The 19,354-nt window shown below is 43.0% G+C and overlaps 1 protein-coding gene across 1 annotated transcript in view; it reads right to left on the reverse strand.

Annotated features, from left to right (window-relative positions):
* Positions 1–831: 831 nt before the first annotated feature.
* The window catches only part of LOC126050138 (ligand of Numb protein X 2-like), a 32,963-nt gene continuing 14,440 nt past the window's right edge, over positions 832–19,354 (reverse strand). The window contains exons 3-10 of the mRNA XM_049827631.1: positions 16,795–17,021; positions 15,167–15,363; positions 13,452–13,820; positions 10,915–11,097; positions 9,638–9,812; positions 9,252–9,462; positions 4,192–4,350; positions 832–2,975 (exon numbers count right to left, since the gene is read on the reverse strand). Coding sequence (XP_049683588.1) covers positions 2,840–2,975; positions 4,192–4,350; positions 9,252–9,462; positions 9,638–9,812; positions 10,915–11,097; positions 13,452–13,820; positions 15,167–15,363; positions 16,795–17,021 — 1,657 coding nt within the window. The 3' untranslated portion in view covers positions 832–2,839. The remainder of the gene's footprint in view (positions 2,976–4,191; positions 4,351–9,251; positions 9,463–9,637; positions 9,813–10,914; positions 11,098–13,451; positions 13,821–15,166; positions 15,364–16,794; positions 17,022–19,354) is intronic.

Below are 19,354 nucleotides of genomic sequence, written 5' to 3' on the forward strand. Positions count from 1 at the left end.
TGGTGAAGTTGAAGGCACCTTGCAAAAGAGTTGGAGTAATAGTAAAAATCATGCTGCCTTCTGCAGCATCCTCTTCACTTAAACCGTCTGACCACGAGCGGCATGGCTTTTTCCTACTGCGCTTTATACAAGTGACATTTGGTACTAACAGTAGGAATTGCCCTCTCTCTATCTACATAAATATTTACTGTTCCATACCAGGCACAGAGTCTGCACATTGACTGGAAAGAGACAAAAATTGCTTCAGGTTTTTCTGTCCCTTTGTGTCAGACGGAGGTCGAGTGACTAGTTTTCCACAGGCACCTTTCTGACTTGTGAATTATTTTACTTTCAGCAGTCAGTAGGAACAACGGGAAAAAAAGGCCCCAGAGCCCAGCTGGCCATGCACTGTTTCTGCTGTCAAAGTCCACAGTGGTATTTATCAACCAAACAAAGAGGCCCCACCGTGTGCCAGGGAAGCTTTTGTGAGGATTGGATCCTGAACTATTTCTGTATAATAGGCTCTGATAACAGGCCCTGCTATATACTGCCTTAAGCTAACAGCCAAAGGAAGTGAAGTCACTCTGTGTGTAAACAACTAAGTCATCTAGCAAGGAACAATTCTACTCTGCAGTAATAGCTAATTATGAAGTAGCCAGGCCTAAGAAAAGCACTGCTTAAGACAATGATGGGCACTTACCTGCAGTCGGCTTACTACAACAAGGAATTAAACATTTGTTCTAGGGAGCATTTTTACTGGGGATAGAAACTCACTTGATTGATTCCTATAATCTGAGCTGCCCTTGTAAAAGGTACAGCAGAAACAGCGTAAGAGGAAAGATCTCGCTCAGTGCAACCTGGTTTGAGAAAGATCTGTCATTTCTACTGCTGATTGGCAACTTTCTTAAAAAAGGAGGGAATTGCTTCACGTGGAGTTTGCAGGTAGGAACTTAGCAAGGTGTCGTAGGTCGAACCAACCTGCTTTGGCTTCAGTTCTTTTATTGTAAATGTTAACTATAGAGTGGGTTTGGACTGAAGCCAGGCTGGGCACACTGTCCTTCTGGAGGTAGCTTGTTTCATACAGTTGGTGCAACGTGGCCGAGGCAGCCAGCGACCCTCTGAGCTCACCTGGATCCAGCAGGATGATAGTTTGCTCCAGCTGCAGGAGGGATGTGAACAGAACTGTGGGAGCTCATCTCGCATGCCTGACAGTACAGGTGCTGTCGGGTACATCCTCCTCCCCCCTGCCTTAACTCTGCCTCTGATCACTGGGAAACTGATTAAAAATAAGATGGCATCCTGGGATAGAGGTGTCTTGTAACAGGACTGTTTACTTAATTTATTTTAATTTATTTACCTTCTGTGGGAAAAGCTGGTTGTTTTATCAAGTCATAAAACCAGGGAAACCCAAGCTGAGGAAGGGGATGAAAATTAAACAAATTCCTTATCTCTGGTTACTGTGATACATGCACTTGACTCAACTTCTTAATGGAACTAGCGGTAGTTTGCTGGAGGCTCCAAAGGAGCAAAAAGCCTAAGCCGTAACCAGACCACAAACTTCTCTAGTGTCAGTCTGTTCTCTGAAAACCCACAAAGGAGCAGTGTCACCGTGAGCATCGATGCATATGTGATGCATACGAGCTTGGAACACTGATCGTACGATTAACATGTGCATAGAGGTGGCTTTTCCACACCTCATTTATCAGGAAACAAAGTTGTAGGGTACAAGGAGTCTCATGCATACCTTTGCCATCGGTTGTAATTTGACTGCAAGCCAGCCACTTTATTCCATAAATATGACAGCCTGAGTGAGCCACCTTTGAGCTCTTCCAGCACTAAGCAAGCTGGCTGTGTGGTGGTGATCATCTCCCCTAGAGCTGGGACACCGCTCAGAGTTGTGCCTCGAGGCTGAGACCTTTCACCAATGGCAGAGCTTTGGTAAGCAACCAACTTTGTATTACAGTAACCTTGATTTGTGTCTTGGTTAACTGTGAAGCATTGTTAAATCCTCTGTGCAGTAAGGAAGAGTGAACTTTGCCATGGAACTTTGTTAAAGTTGCACTTTTACAACATCGTATTTCAATTAAGCCACTTTTGCTAATCCCTTTGACAGTGGTTCTTTAAGCAGTCTAAATTGCCCATTCACAACAAATCAGCGTAGTCGCAGGATCCTAAATCAGGATTTGCGACAGCTCCGTGGTGATAGGACCTTCATATAGGTCAACACAGCTCTGCCATGCTAACCTAGCAGCTCTTCGGCTGTCAGCTGAGAGTTACAATTGGGTTTTTTTTTACATATAAACACATTCATTAGATTTCAGTAACCTAAAAATACCAAGACTGGCGGCTGTCAGAACTGCTTAATTAGGTCCCCATCCTTACAGTTTGATCAGTGGCTTTTAAAAGCACATATAAAATGACTCAATGTCCAAGAATGGCAGTCAGAGATCAGTAGCAGAACTGTATTAAACTAGCAGGGGAAATCAGACAGTCATGCCTGTTTTAACCTGTTCAAAATACTAAATGGGAAGCAGAGCTCAAAAATTGAGGAAAGCGACTCGAAGGCAGCTTGTAGAGAAACTGGAAAACGACCTTTCTCTGCAACACCAATTCTAGAGAGCTTTAATGAGCCCAGGAAGCGACAACAACTGTTCAGATTAACTGTCACTTTGAATCCAACCCCCAGATTTGTTGATAACATTTCTTTACTGTGCTGAAATTTTCTGCAAAAAGGAAGCTAAAAGTCTTCCATGTCAATACACTGTGTAGCAGGAGTTCAGCATTCCATTGGTTTATCTGTCACGTGTTTAGCTTTGTGCGATGTCCAACTGATACCTGAAGCACGTGTTTTGTTGAACTTTCACACGAGGCTTCCCGGCCAGGACACCACAGTAAGCGTGACTTTGTTCCTTTGCTCCTTCAGCATTGGGATTAGTTCCGAGTTGCTCATTCCTATCGCTGGCACTCCATTTACTGCTACTATTTCATCTCCACACCTAATCAGAAGACAGGAAACATGCTTGTCAGGACTTAATTATTGTTAACACTGCACTCTAGAACCCTCAAGGTTGTCTAGCCCACCCGAGCCAAGATCATCAACTCCTTGTTGAAGCAACTTTTTCACTTCTGAGTCAGAGGGCAAGGGAAGAGGAGGACACTGCTGGTACCTGAGTGACAGCAGTGAAGGTCACCAGGAGTGTGACCAGCTGGCCAGTCAGCAAGGGGAAAAGTTACAGAAAACAAATTTTTGCTGATAAACACACTCATCACCAAGGTCACTCCTACAGCTACTTGACTAATGGTCACTAAGGTGACGTGCTCAACAGGGCTGAAGCACGTGGTCACGTTGTAGCTCGATACAATGGAGGTTTGAGAGTCCTGCTTGATCTGCCCACCTCTGTGGCACACCAAGCCATCTTCTGAGTGGTTGTAACCATTCAGCTGTGATGACAGGAGGTGCCAAAGCCAGCCAGCTACCTTCCTTGTGTCTAATGGGGAAAGCACATCGCTGTCCGAGCACTCAAACACGAACCCAGCTGACCCCAGTCCTCCCACTAAGACTCTGACCCAGCTCTGGTCTTTCCCACTGTTTTCAGGGTAGCAAAACCCAGCTCCCTGCACCAAAACAATGTCCTCTGCAAGACAGCAGCCTCACTTCTATTTTTTACTGTCCCTGCACTTGCAGCCTGCTGCATGCTTGCTGAGAAGCCAGCCCTGCTGGTTCCCAAAGATAACACTGGCTCCTCCAGCTCTACTATTCACTCCTCCACGCGCTGCGATTACCAACAAACAGGTCAGCAAAGCTCTGTTTAAGTTTCCTGCACAGGAGGGCTTTTGTTGCTTCCATTGGGATACTTTTCCTAATCCAAAAGATTTTATACTCTGGAACCCCCAAACATCCCCCTTCTACTTTTATCTAATTACTTAATCAAAACCTTTACAGCCTTTTAAAAATGTAACTTAATTTCTTTTAGTTGCACCTTTATAGAGAAACCGGACTACTCATTAATATAGGACTTAGTTTGTTACAACTTTGGTAATAGTATTAACTGCACAAATGAGTGTCTTAAGGATCAGAAGTCATTAACTTTTAGGCCAGCTTTTCAAAAGGGTAAAAGACAGCCCCTCAGTAAAACTCTGCATATCAGTACGTAAGTACTGATAGCGTTTCTGATACAAACACCAGAGACCTGCAGGGTAGCTCATACGTACTTCAGTTTCCTGTCTCGGAAGGCAGGAGTCCCAGGCACTATGGTTTTGATGAAGAATGGCTGGTTTCCTTTGCTTTCCTCAAAGCCTCCGACAATGCTGAAGCCCCAGCTTTCCAGATTACCTTTGCTAAGGACAATATCTTGACAGCAGTGAAGGTAGCTGTGAAGACAGGCATGGTCAAAAACAGAGAAAGCTTATGAGCATGTTTCAAGGAAAACTGCCTGACCAGAAATTTATGTGTTCCCTTGTGGAAAGCACAGCTATGTAAGAGCCTCATATTTATTTCCTTTTTTAAGAATTTGAGGCATCCCCTTTGCAGGGCATGTTACAGGGATAATTCTTAAATCTGAAGATGCCAGTCCTCCATAAATCTTTTCTCAGTATTGTCAGTGCTAGTTTAAGAGTTAACAGAAAACTACCATTCTCTAGAGGCTTTTGTGACCTGGAAGATTCAGGAATAACTTCATGAATTCTACTAATGAACACGCGCAGTACTAGTGACAAAAACAAATTAATCGTGAACAGCAGTTACACCCATGCAGTTAATGAGAACAGAGCTTTTTTATTCTATCTGTATACTACACGCTCGGTACAATGAAGGCATTCAGCAGCTATGTATCACTGATGGAAAGCAAGTCTATGAGGTATGGCAGCCTTTCTTCTGCTGACTACCCAGTCAGAGTACGAAAGGTCTTTCCTGCAGGACCTACACCCAGGGCTGCCGTGTACAGTTAAGCTACTGGACTCCTCAGAGAGCGAGCGAGCACACAGGCCCCTGTTTTTGAATGCCAGCCACCGAGGTGCATCTTCTCAGTAAGCCGGCGGTATGCTGCAATGCCAGGGCTGCCTTGGGGAATGTGATACGTAAGTGCTAACAGCACTTGCTCCTTGAGTTTGTAGCACAAAGACACGCAAAGCCTTTGCGAGGCGTCTGGAAAGGTGTGGCAGGAGCGCAGGCAAGCATCTCGAGTACTCTGGCTCGCAGTCAGGTTACATTCTGGCATGAGGCCCTGCCAGAGCCACACTGTGTGAAACTGCCGTTGATCGCCCCACTAAGGTATTCCAGCAGCTAAGCTTTTCCTAATAAACGTTTTTGCCTCCAGGGCTTTGCTTGAGCAGTTTGCAGATGAGTTTCAGATTTCAAAAGCCTTCTCGGTTAACTTCTCACTGGGAGAAAGATCCAATTATCTACTTTCAAACTGTAATTTACTTTTGTTTGAGTTCTTTGCTCATAAACGGTGGAAGACCCAGCTCTAGCTTACTGATGCCTCCATGGTTTTCTTCTACTGGTACCACACAAGTGCGAAAACACAGCTATAAGAAATGTACATGGCAGCTAGTGCAAATAAGTAGCCCAGAAAGCAAGGGTGGTAAGCACTACATCAGCATAGAACATAAATAAAAACATTAGACACATTCTCCCAAGAGCTGAAAAAGGCTGTTTGCTAGAGATCAGGTTTCTGTATGGAAAAGGGTTTTTAGGAAGAGAAACATGAATTTACTATAATGGAAAATGACTGTGGGAAAAGAATTTTAGACTCTACAGAACGTAAAAGTGCAAATTTTATTCTGACAAACACCCTGCTGAGTTTGCAGTTCTGCATCCCTTTCAGAGCTTGTGGAGTGTGCCGCTCCGGTGGGGCCATGGCAGGGACCACCTAACAGCTGTTGCAGAAAAGAGCTCAGACTTCACGGAGGGTGGCTTCAGATAAACCTCAGGGAAGAAGGCAGGAGGAAAACTGCTTCTCCACCCCCTGGGAATTACCCGTCCATAAACCACACTGTGCACAAGTTACCACTTTCAAGAGTCAAAGCTTTTACAGAGAGAAGATAAATCAATCTGTAAACCTCATATTTCTAGTATCTTTAGGATTCAGTGTGCAAGGAACTAGGACACGCCCCCCCCCTCCAAACCAGCATTTTGAGATGGTATTTCATAATATCAGTAGCTAGTATTGATTTAACATAATACTGTGAAGAAATCAAGTAAAGTTCTTATGCTGTCTTCTGTAACATATACAGTGATGAGGATAATAATTCAGTAGCAGTAAATAGTAGCATACAATTAACTTGGAACACTGACTGCCACCATTAATAACAAAGCAAAAAAATGAAGAAAGAGGAAGCTTACAAGGACAGTAGAGCTACCCATAGTTGTATTACAAGACAAAAAAAAATCCAAGAAAGATACCAGCCACCTGGTTCAGTTCAGCCAATACTAGTTGCCTGCAGTTAGACGGAAAAATATTACTACGGCCTTCTTATGGGGATGTTTGTATCTTCACTGAAAGTGTGCAGCACTGGCCATAGTCAGAGGTGGAAGATGCTCCAAGCTTACACACCAAGTGCCACAGTGTGAAAGTAGCCTTAGGAGCACAGAGTGTTTTTCTTTTAGGAAGAATGTGACCAAGACGCTCATGTTACTACTCCCTCTGTTACCCAGAGTCCCACAAAAGGCACAGGATCAGGGCTGTCGTCTCCCTCTTAAAACACTTCCACAACTGTAGTCTGGCACATAACCCAAGTTCTGCAGGATGGGCTACAGGGGCTCCACATTTCAGAAACAGCACACCAAGTGTGCCGAGCTGACAGACAGTATTTGATGTAAACAGAAAACCACAGATACAAGAATCAAGGCTGGAATTAAACACTGTGTGCTCAAGTGCTGCAACGACCGAATACACTTCCCTAGCCTTGAGCGCTAACTTCAACTCCAGTCCTTCAGCATAAGGTTCAGCTTCAAACTAGAAATAATACATGGGTTTCCTCTAAGGAGGAAAGGATATTTCTGCTGGATCTGAGTAGTAACTGGAAAAAAGAGCTGAACAAAACAAAATTGCACATACTATCAGCAATAAGCTTTAAGCTTTCACACTGTACTGCAAAATGTTTTAGCATACAAAGGCTATGTCTGCTTTAGGAGGGCAGCCCAAAAGGGACAGGCCCAAGCGCAACAAGGGGTGCTGAAGACACAAGGTCTAGTTTTGGTACATATCAGGGGATTTTTTGTAATCTGGTGTTAGTGTGGTACACACCTCTGTTTGTGCCAGAGTGCAGCGGGCATTCCTCTGCAGCACTTCTGGTTTAGGCCTGTTCAAAAGGAACCCAGTTTGTGCGGGTCGAGACCTCTCTGCAATGTGAACCAAAATACAGCAAGTGAGGACAACTGGGATCCTCGCTTCAACTGCGCATTGCTGAGCCAAACTAAAATGCTAGTGTAGAGGCACCCTGAACATTTCCAGCTGACAAACAAGGGTGCCATCTCAGTTCACAGATTCTCAAGCAATTATTAAAAATAATCTGATTGTGGCTGACACAATGTCAAATATAAAAACCTTGCTTAGCTGAAAGGCAGAGTTTTAGTGGCTTTAGGGAAATCATTCATTCTGTGGACAACCAGCTAGTTGCTACCAGGTCTTACTCTGAGCAGATGGGAAGATGAGTGAGGAAGCACAAGAATTACAGCCATTTTTATTTCTGGAACCAAGAAGGAAGATTTTGTCAGATGCTGAAATTAAATAACCTTGCTTTGTGCCTCCTAACCATCCTCACACCCACAGAAGAACGGTAGACAAATTCAGATGCCTGAATTCAGGTCAGAGTAAGAAAGGAAGACTGAAGAGCAGAAAGGGCATCTGAAATCATTGCTCCTTGCTTCAGTAGCAAGGTACACTAACAGCCAAATGAAGGGGGGCCGACATTAATACCAGCAGCAAAAGACTTTCAAGCAACGTGTTAAATGGCAGGTCATGTCAGTATACTCTTGAAATGAAGGCTGGTGACCAGTGAGCAAAGGGTGGGCTCCAGTCCCTGTAGGAGAAAGTGTGGTGAAGCTGCAAGCCAGCAGACATCCAAATAAATTGAAAAAGAAGGGAGAAAGTACAGCCAGGTTTTGCCTTGCTATAGTTTGCTGCAGGAGCACCCATGAGGAACAAACAGCAGCCAGCATCTGAGGGTTTACACTCAGGTGTGAGCTATCGAGGTCCAGCTCAGGGCTGGTTCATACTAGGCCTGCACAGAACAGACTGGCCGATTCCCTGGGAGAGCAGAGGGAACTGGTAGGATGGTGCTGAGTTCAAGCCAAGTTACAGTCGCTCGCAACACAAAAGCTACCTTCCTTGGGCTGTTTTGTTTAGCATTTACAGGCTGCTAAGTAACACAAGGGTAACGTAACAGAGCCTTTGTTAGTATTTCTTCTTTCAGGTGCCTGAAGAAACAAGGCTATAAATAATCTGGGCTTCCCACAGAAGGGTTTGGCTTTACTGTTCCATGTGCCTCTTCTGCATGGTCCTCCTCCAGTCAGCTGGAATGACAACAGACTCTACCTTTCACTGCTGAATGTATTTTGATGAAACTGCAAAACTGAGCAAACCAGAGGTTCACCCCTCCAGGAAGAAGATAAAAATTCAAGCTTTCAAAGCCCCAATGCTGTCATCTGGAACTTAACTTATTGCTGCTAAAATCTGCAGCAAGTCTGTGGTCCAAATCTTCGCAGCAGGAAAACTCAACTATTCAGAACCATTTCTCCTTCATGCTAAAGATGACAATTATGACGGCCAAAAAGAATTAGACTGACAGAATGCCTGCCTCTAACTGAGATGATCAGATTAGAAACTATAAAACAGCACAGATATCTGCTGGCTTCTGCTACGCGATCCAGAAGGAGCCAGAGTGATTTCAGTTAATGATACTTTAGCAGGGACTGTACCTATGTTGACTATATGTCAACTCAGATGCCTCAAATGCCAGAATCTAATACTTCTTATTTTCTATGTTAGTTCTTTTAGAAAAAAAGGTTTTCAGGAACTTCTGAAATACAGTTACTGTCCAAGAGAAGTGGGGGAACAATGGGTCATACCATAAAAAGCAGTGGAAGTTTCTTATACATTCATTATACTGTGATCTCGTTCACAAATAAGACTTTCCACTGCCTTCGAGCTAAATGAGAATACCAGTACAATGCTTCCAAGTCAGCCAACAAAGCAATTAATTTCTAGTGTTCTAGTGAAAGTCGATTCTGTGATTGAACAGATCTCTATACAGTTACCAAACAAACATACCTAGGCAATCCAAGCCATGTGATCCAGAGGGGAGACCAGCTGAATCCTTGCTCCTTAATATCCAGAGACGGCTCTGGTGAGTTCAGTGAAATTATTTCCAAGGCTTTCAGTATGACTGAGTGGGAAGCTGCATTAGATTTCAGTGCTGAGACAGCTTCATAGTAGTTCAGATGAGTCAAATCAATGCCATTTATGCTCAAAAGTACATCTCCTGTTGATTAAATAAGATAGGATTATTACAGACCTTTTGCTATGAAGCCCATTTCTGCCTCAAGGCCTCACGTGGAACCCTGTTTCCAGCCTCACTTTAGTGTCCAAGTCCAACTTTCACTGAAAAAAACCCCAACCCACTTCCTAAAGGATAAAGGGTCTGAGAGCCTCCTTACCTCGCTTGATTCTGCCATCCCTGAAGAGGCATCCAATGGGCTGCACACTAGTTACATATATAGGGAGTTTGTTTTTGTTATCTCTTCCGCCTCCAATTGTTATTCCTAAAGATTCCTTTGGTTCCTTTTTTATTGCAACTGTCTTTTCATGACTTATGTATCCCTGAGGTAAATCCTACAAAGGAATGACAGTACAAAATCCAGTTCATTAATGCAGTTAACATGAGAAGCCCAGGTCTGGAAGAAAATAACAGAGTATCTTGTATCTTTAATCCAGAACATTTCAGCAATGCTGCTAGATGGCAAAGTCAGCTTCTCACATACTTGCTCTGGGTAGAAATACTACCCTGTATTTCCAAAGTGATACCACCACAACTGAGGCACTGCCTTCCTAATGATCCCACATTCATTTGCTGTAGAGAAATGCTCACTCTGAGGAGGATAATTTTGCACTGAGGACCAAGCTATGAACTCATTTCAAGGCCATTCATATCCAGCAATCAACCTCTCTCTGACTACTACTAAATGTTTAGGTTGCAGTGAAAGCACACATTATAGCATATGCTGTAGAAACAATATGTAAATTATATTCTAGGATTTAAATCAAGGAACCACACTCCAGCCATTTATAACAGCTACTTACTAAATTCCAGAGACGTTTAAACACAGAAGCCTAAGCCGTCGTAGCAATTTTTCTCACTCAAATGGAAGTTCTAAACATGGAGCAAATCTCTCTTGGTACAAAAGACTGGCGATTCTCCTCTTGCTCATACTTTTTCTTATAATATGCAAACAGATGGCAGACACAACACAAGTCACAGGACCACTACAGTGTAATTTGTGTAGTTGCTACTTCTGTACCATAAAGCCCTCTAGCTCCAAACCAGGAGCATAACTTAGTGTAATTGTGCAATACCCTGAACTCATTGTGCTTGATGGATGTCGAGAAGCAACTCCCAAGCATTTCATGGATGGTAAATTTCCCACTGCCCTTTCCGGACAAGAAAGGATTAAACACTGGTTCCACATCACCATTAGAGACATTTGAAGACATTTTTCCCTAAAACACATTTTTCCCTAAAAACTCTCTTTCCCAGTAGGTGACAAATCTATGGTTCTCCAGCAGCAAAAGCCACAAACCTGCTGCTTTTCAATAGCTCATGAAGAAATGGAGCTACTGATCAGTCTTACATGATAAATCACCATCACAGAGCAAACATAATAGATCTGCTAGACCAAGAATAACCAGCACTTTTGCCATTCCTTACAAAACTTACCTTTTGGTAGGTAGATTTTCGTCTATAGTGATTCTGGTCTAGTCGTCTCCGATGGTGCACTGGGCTTCCTCCATTGCTGCTGCTGCTGCTGCTGCTATTTGATGTGCTGCCATCTTCTACCGGGTCCGACAGCTGTACGCCTGGCTGCCTTAAGATGACAAAGTTTACTCTTGATTCAGTGGTCTGCCAGGAGAAACAAAAAGAGTGTAAATAAAATAGATGGAAAAATAAATTAGAAATTAGGGACAGCCCCTGTCATTTTCTTGGAGAGAGAGAAGGGTTGGCATGGGTTTCTACAAAGGGTCTGAAACAGGGCTATGCAACATGATACAATGTTTTTTCTGAAGAGCCACAGAATCCTGTGGTGAAAAGAAAAAAGGAATTAGCAAATGTTAGTCAGAAGAGGAGTAGAGGCAGGCTTCACTCCTGCCTCCCTCCCCTAGAAATGCCAAACGAGAAAGTGGGAAGGATGATTAATTCCACCACTTGAGTACAAAAAACCAAAATAGCATATTGTGTCGTGGCACAAAATGAACAGAGCTAAAACGCTGACGGGTCCACACGATGGATGACCATGATATGAGTATTGGATGCTTTTTCTTTTATTGTAAAGAACCTTGTTAAAGCTCTTTCCCTCCCAGCTTATGTACCACATCTATTGTTCAACATCTCCCACCCGTTTTTTTCCCAGACTACCTGAAGACATGACCTTTTGTCTAAGATTGCTGCCAATTAAACACTTAACCAGCTGTATGTCTGGCCTTGGCAGAACTACAGGGAAAGTATTCACTATTGTTACTGCTCTTCTAATTTGGTTTGTTCTTTCAGATAATTTGACAAAACCTTATTGTGAAGGACTCCACTGGGGTAAGGCGTATGTGCTTACTTGGGGCATTTCCTGCAATGGATGAGAGAAGTACAGTTGCCACTCTCACTTCTTGACATGGGACCCTGTTTCCCTGGTGCCACAGCACCCTGGCAGCAGAGAATTTCCTGCCCTTGTAAAAGGGAATGCATTAACTGGTTTTGTTTTTTTTTTTTTCTTTTTACATTAGTACAGGAGAGTTTTGTTTTCTGAAACAGAATTTAAAAGCCTCTTGCCTCCAAAGTCACTTCAGATAAAGCAGGTTTTTTCCAGATGGGTTGGCACACATCCATATCTTCATAAAATATATTGTAAACATTGCGTCCTAAGATGGGGATTTGCCCTCCCCTTCAACCAGGAGTACCAGACTATGTACAGTACATATGGCTGTGCATATATATATATATATAGCTGTAAATGGTACTTTACAATAGAGGTAGAAGGACTGTTTTCTGCAAATGGTTTGCAATCAAAATTAAAATTACATTTAACCAAGACTTTGAATTGGCCCTCAGAAGAATAGATAATGTTTGGAAGACTGTCAGTTTTACACAAATGTCACTTCAAAAGGAATTCAATCCCCAAACCTAATGAAGGTGGTTCTGAGACTTTGGTTACTGATTTCAGTGGCATCACGAAAGAGTTCCAAATGGGAGTTACATTTGCCCATTACAACAGAAATACAGCAGCACTTGTGGGATGCAAGCAAAATTCTAAGAGGCCATGGAATGGAATCACATATATAACATAAAAAGAGATCTCAGTACTGGAACTCTGCTCTTTCTCTTCTTTTCTGCCATGCTACTGCACCAATCTGCTGATTACCAGGAAGAGAGCTGGCTGTCCCTCACCGCTGACCTCAGATCCTTTCCGGGATATAAACAGTATGTGATGAGATGTATTGTGTTGAGATCTTTAGATAAAAACAGAAACTGGAGGTCATCGCCTAAGGAGATAAAGAATTTAAACTGATCTACGTGATATCTGCTGCACACGTAACAATCCTTAATCCTTAACCAAAATTCCTTGCCCACTCTTTTCACCAAAACATTTGGCATGCTGCAACAGGAGCACATTCCTATTGCACAAGGAAAGACCACCTCTCTTCTATCCATTTAGTATTTTAGAATCTTTTTAGCCTGAGGTGCTTCATGTTGTTTTTCTAGACTCCCTTCCCAAATAGAGGTATAATGGAAAGAGAGGGCTTCAAGTCAGTCAGAAGGGCTCTGTTCTGTGCTGCCAGCCTATCACATCTCCCAACACCTTCAGTTTGACTGTTTGATGCACAAGAGGCTGTCCTAATCTCTCCTTGTCTCTGCTGCATGCATCTACACAGTGCATGTGAATATTCAGTCTGCAAGAAAGGCTCCAAACACCACACCGCAAAGGAGATCCAATTGCCTTAGCTGAACTAAAGTGCCATGAGCAACTGCCTTGCTTCAGACTTGTCAGAGGTGACTCACGATGGATTCCCACTCTTCATGTTTATCTTCCTTTGGAAGCAGTGCTTCCCACACATCCGCAGGGAAGTCACTTTCCCAAAGAGATATTTCAGGGAATGCAGTTTGCTCCAGTGTGTTCTGTTAGCCCTTTGGCCAAAACAGGAGCCCTGCCATCAACGCAGACAGCTGTGGAGTCATTAGCCATACAACCTCACCATGTCATACATTACCTGGATTATCTGCGCAGCTGCCTCGGGTGTTCCTTGCCTCAAATCCTGGCCATTTATTGACAGGACTCTGTCATTCCGACTCAGCTTTCCATTTTTGGCTGCCAAACCTCCCTCTAACAGATCTAGAATAAAAATCCCTGCCTCATCAGTCTTCCTGATCAGTTTGATTCCCAAGGGTTCAGATCGGTCCCTCTTTATCAAGGTAACATGGATCACTTCCCGATTTGTAACAGAAGTGGAATCCTGCTGTGCAGTCTTATTGGAAAAACCCTTCTCCTGCAGGACCATGAGGTGGAGAACAGGACCTGGGTGGCGCAGGAAGGAGACAGCTTGGCAGTGAGTCACACTGCTGATGTTGACGCCATTCACCTAGAAAGACAAACAAACCAGAGTCACTAATCAGAATGTACATAATTTAGGCACTGTCCACCGTGCGGAACATCACAAAGTTGGAGACCGGATGTACAACTCCCTGTGCAATGCTGTGACTGAAGCAGCTGCTTCTGATGCACATTAGAGAGCAGAGTTTTCTAAAATAGAATGCAGAAGAAAGCAGATGAATTTAGACCATAGTTGATGGTGAATAGCTGAGAACAAGGATAAGACAGGACAAATCACATAACTAACAAATCCGAAACTGCAAAATATTAAATCATTATATCCATCCCATGGCAACGCAGAACTGGTTTCCCTTAACTTCCAGTGTTCAATACACACTTGGAAAAGAAGACTCAACTGGAGACTACCCATCCTCACTTTTAAATTGAAGAGTAGTCCATAGTCAGCAAGCTTCTGGAATCACCAGTGTAATCACACTTTTACCAAGGTAACTCTGAGAAGCTACTTTTCACTTTGTCTGTTGTCACATAAGACTCTGTGCAGTCTTCTTTTAGGATGTTAATAGGTCTACTAAGTGTGGGGACCTGCCCTATTTACAGGGCAATCAAGAGGAGACCTGTACAATTCAACTGGATAAAACAAAAGGTACTCCATTGGTCTATCTAAGAAACCACCTCGGAGATTGTATCAGCCACTTGTGCATGTGGGGCTGCCAGTCCTTACTGAAGTCCACAGTTCAACAGGATAATTAGGTCTTTATGGCTTGTCAAATGATTGGGCAGCCATAGCCAGGAGGTGCTAACTGTTCTCTCTGCATGTAGGCTTTACTGCTGCATTCAGGCTTCTGTTGCCTTGATTAGCCCACTGCCATGCAGCGTGATTAATCTGGAAACTAAATCTGGCTGTGGGTCAGTATGGGATGAGGTTAGTGCTTTTTATTACTCACATTACATATCTGATGCTTACTGCAAGTCGTAAGGTCTTAAACTTTGGACCTGCCCATTGAGACTATGCAGCTTAAGCAACACAGTAGAGCAAGCAATTATAAGACTTCCTAACTAGAGCACAGTCCTTTGGAGAGAAATGGTGCTACTGCGTGAAATTTATCAGATAGAAATCTTTTTAATTTATCCAAAATAGTCTAAATATCAAAAATCTCTTAAATATACAAGGTAAATATGAATGTGACTGGAAGGAACCTCAAAAGTCTGCTTCTCAGCCCCAGCAGATACACAATGCTACTGACACACAGGTCTGATCAGTGCTTTTAAACCTTCAGCTGTAGAGATTTCCCAGTTTTTCTAGGCAACTCTGCTCCCCCAGCCCTCATCTCAAGTCAAGAGAAGCAATGAGACTACCAGTGGGGTTTTATATACCTCAAGAATATGGTCCCCAGGTGCTATTCTTCCATCTGCAGCAATGACAGAATCCCGCAAGACTTCCTGAACAACAATGTTTCCTAGTGGGGTGTCTTTACCCCCAACTATCCTCATCCCCAGCTCTTCCTCTGGGTCTTCTCGATGAATTTCAATTGTGGTCGTTTCAGCCACAAGACTAGTTCTCTGAGGAAGGTCTGATTGTGGGAATTGAAGAGAAAAAACAACACATTAATAGAATTTTCCTTCACATAACACCACAAGATTTGTAACACTGGCAAGTTGTGTCCCAAGTAGTGTCTGGAGGGAAAGCAGCTATCAGGAGAGGGAACAATATGTCAGATTAAAAACTTAAAAAGCCCCTGTTCCTTCACAGTTTCTCCAGAATGTTTCCCATCTTCTCCTAGCTTATGGCAAATTTAAACTCCTTCATTATTATTCCTTGAGTTTTATTAAAGGGCAGTCAGTATGTTTCACTTACCATTTAGAGATTTATTTTTCTACTGTGACAGCTGGCCTACTAGAAGCGCACACACAAAAAACACCAATTTCCATGATACCCATTAGAAAAGGGGACTACTGAGCTGTAATTACTGGTCTGCCATTGCGGTGACTTTACCACAGGCAGTTCACTGCAACTTCCCTCCTCTAATTTCCTTTCCTCCTCTTTTCCCATCCCCCCTGTAAAACAGGAGTAATGTTTACCTATTTACAGCATACTGAAGACTAAGCAATGCTTCTCAGACACTTTGAAGATGAAAGTTGTTGTTACCAAGTTATATTAAATCTACCAGCACTGCAACATTTAAGCAGGCCCAACGCTCTAATGAAGCCAAGCGCACTGCCTGTCAGGGTGAACTGCAGTTGTCACACACGAGATGCAAAACCTGCCCCAAGCATACTTCGGGAAAAAGCCAACAGAGAAGTAAACTGACCTGTGTATTAAATCTGGCACAGGCACACCAGTTGCCGGCTCTGGCGCCTGCATACTTGGAAACTGAGACTAACCTTCTAACAAGGCACAGAGATTTCCACACTGCTGCCTTCTAATAGGGGTTGAGACAAGTGGTTCTAAACTGAAGTGGAGATGGTTACTTGTATCTGCAAGGATTTCATAACTGACTATTAATCCAAAAACTAAGTTATGCTATGAAAACACTCTTGCTGCACACCACTAGGGAGGTACTGACCACCCCAGGAAACTGACCCTATATTTAACTTTCTTAACAAGATTAAGAAGCTGGAACATTTCCTAATTACTAATTATTTGGTTTCTGCAAGCGCCTTAAGTGCTGCATGTTCCCATTGACAGGGACTGCCTTTGTTTCTGCAAAGAATACTGCAGATATTCACTGCAATCTAACACAGATTCTCCAAATTGTTTTGCACAGACAGTTTTGTGCTTGTGAGCAGATCCTGCCACACCTGATGCACGTGAATGCATCTCTCTCCTGTTCAAGGACAAGCTGAGGAAAGAGATTACTCCGATGGCTACTAATGGCTTAATAGCATTAAGGATATCCAAGAATGTTGGGGACACTTTAAAAATTGAATTATCTGAGATAACTACCTCATTTTTATATTATAAAGGGTAATTAGATAATTACATTTCTGTATCAAGCTCTCACCTTCTTCAGTCTCCTCAAAAGCTGGATTAACCAGTCCAGGCTCTGCAGTCCCTAGCGATACCACAGCAGCTGCAGAGCTTTCTGCCACAAGTGACGATCCTCCACTTGGTACCTCTGGATCCTTGGGCGTGTTTGTCTCCACCTTGGTAGGAGGATCTTCTTTCCCTTTGGAAATGGGATTCTTTTTCCGCTGTAGTTCAGATTTGTATTTCTTGAAACCAGGACACCTAGAGAGAGATTGTCAGTGACTGTAAGTGGCTAGTCTCTGCCTATGTGTTTAACCCAGCACATGCAAGTTCTGACTGACAAAGTTATGTGAAGAAGCGTGTTCAAGATCTCATCAGCTGCAAAGCTTGTATCACAGATGCTAAAATTTATTCTCATTTGACCTTCAGCTTCTACTTGTACCAGTGTCAGCTTAAAAGCAGGCTTGTTATTTTCTTACTTTCAAAACTATTAAGCAAATTATTTTAAAAAGGAGAATGTAATAGGAACGGGAGTCTCCCTTGCTAAATATTTACCTGGCAAACACTTGGTGAAGAAAACAATACCTCTTAAAATATAAGCAAATACTTAGCTCTGACCTTTTAGAGATGACTATGAACTGTATCTTTATGCAAATGAAGTGGCTCGAGTTTCAAGCTCAGCCTTGAATTAGGCTTTGTTTTTAACAAACCAGTAACATGCAAGAGCAGCAAGCAAGGCTTGCTTTTTTTTTTTTTTTTTTTTTTTTTTGCTGAAAGAGACCTGACTGTCAGATGACACTCCACCTCCAGTCCACGAAGGTGATGGCTCTACTTGAATGGGAGGAATTTAGAGTTCATAATCCCACCAACTGCTCCCCACACAGAGGTTCAAGAAGTAATTCTACATTCAACAAAATGCACTCGGTATGCAGCTACACCACAGCCAGCCTATCTCAGCAAAAATGAGTGAGAAAAACCAATCTCTTTTATCAAGAGTACTTATAAAAAGAGATGGCAGGTGAGGAGGGTGATGAATGCAAAAGCATCACTTTCAGAGACATGAGTAGTATTGGGTGTTTACCAGAGTCACTTTTCAAATTAAACTTGACTATTTACATTCTGGCTAAACAGGTCTCATCCCAGTATTACTTCCTCTGGTTTATTCCTAGTCATTTATTCTCCAAGCAGTAAGATGACCCTGAAACTTAAAAGACAGAAGGCAATTGATCCACTTGTGCACATGTCCCTCTTAAGATGTCAAGAAACAAATTAATTTTGCAAAGGGCAGAGAAATCCCCCATAAAAAAAAAGTTGCTTGATGCTTCTTATTTCCTTAAGTCTCCTGCTACCAGTTAATCTCACTTAAAACTAAAAAAAACAGGAACACCTAAATCCCAGTGTAATTTTTTTTCTCTTTTTTTCCCCCCCTCCATTTTTCAGTCTTAACTATGCTCACAGCCCAGGTGAAACAGCCCTGATTTTTAGAACACACCCTCCCCAAGTAAGATACAAAGAACTATGAAATGTGCAAGAGAAGGATACAGTTTCCATACAGGTCTCCAAGGTAAACATTTAAGGGTGCCTCCCTCTTCTGTGTTTAACTTCTGTGCCAGAGGGATTAGCAAGTGACCGAAGTTTACTGATACCAAGGTAGATTTACAGAGCAGAGAGGAAGGCCCAGCCCTGGTATGGGCCATGTCCCCAGCTACACAACAGCTGCACAGCTGGGCAGCCCTGTCCCTGTAGTCGAAGCATTCAGTCCTGGCTGACAACAAGCAAGCAGTACCAAGAGCTAGTTCAAGAAAAAGGAGATTATAAACTTTCACAGATTGAGGGAAAGGGGCACCTTCCCTCGCTTCCGCTGGCTTTAACACAAACTCTCAACTGGTGGGTACCAAAGACAAGCAAGAACCACAAGGATAGATCCTTGGCCGGAACTGCAAAGGTATCCTAAGCGTAACTGTTCCCTGCACACTGGTTGACCTATTTTTAAAATATGTCATTGCCACAAAAAGCTACAACATAGCTAGAGGGAAACAAGCCTGTTGCATTTCTCATTGCCCACTGACAAAATACACACTGCCAGTGAAGGTCTGCTTCCACCTGCAGTAGGGCTTGTACTTAGCTCCCTTTCCTGCAATCATTAACTAGGTAGGAACAAGTGTTCTTCAAGCACTGTGGCAAGTGCTCTTTGTCACCTGCACTTCTTTTAAAACTACAGTATTCTGCCTGCCACCAGCTCAACCAGCAGTGGAGGCACCAAAACACATCTCTGCTGACAAGCGCAAGAAAACAATAGTCTCCCTTCCTCTGCACAAGGGGGGGGGGGGGGGGAAGAAAAAAAAAGTATTTTTCATTTGCCTCTCTTTCTCAAAAAAAATGAGAGAAGATAATGGAATTATAAGTAGGTGATTCAGCAACTGCATAATGTGCAGCTTGGAGGGACTTACATTATTTGGATCAAAGACTTATGTATTGCACATCTTAATTGGACCAATTAAACTGGCAACACTGCACGATTCCTTGCTTCCAGAGTGTTGACTTTGTGCCTGTCTTTCTTCTCTGCGCTAGTGAAACAAGAATAAGCATGTTTA

Source organism: Accipiter gentilis, chromosome 24 (assembly GCF_929443795.1).
Source record: "Accipiter gentilis chromosome 24, bAccGen1.1, whole genome shotgun sequence".
NCBI lineage: Eukaryota > Metazoa > Chordata > Aves > Accipitriformes > Accipitridae > Astur > Astur gentilis.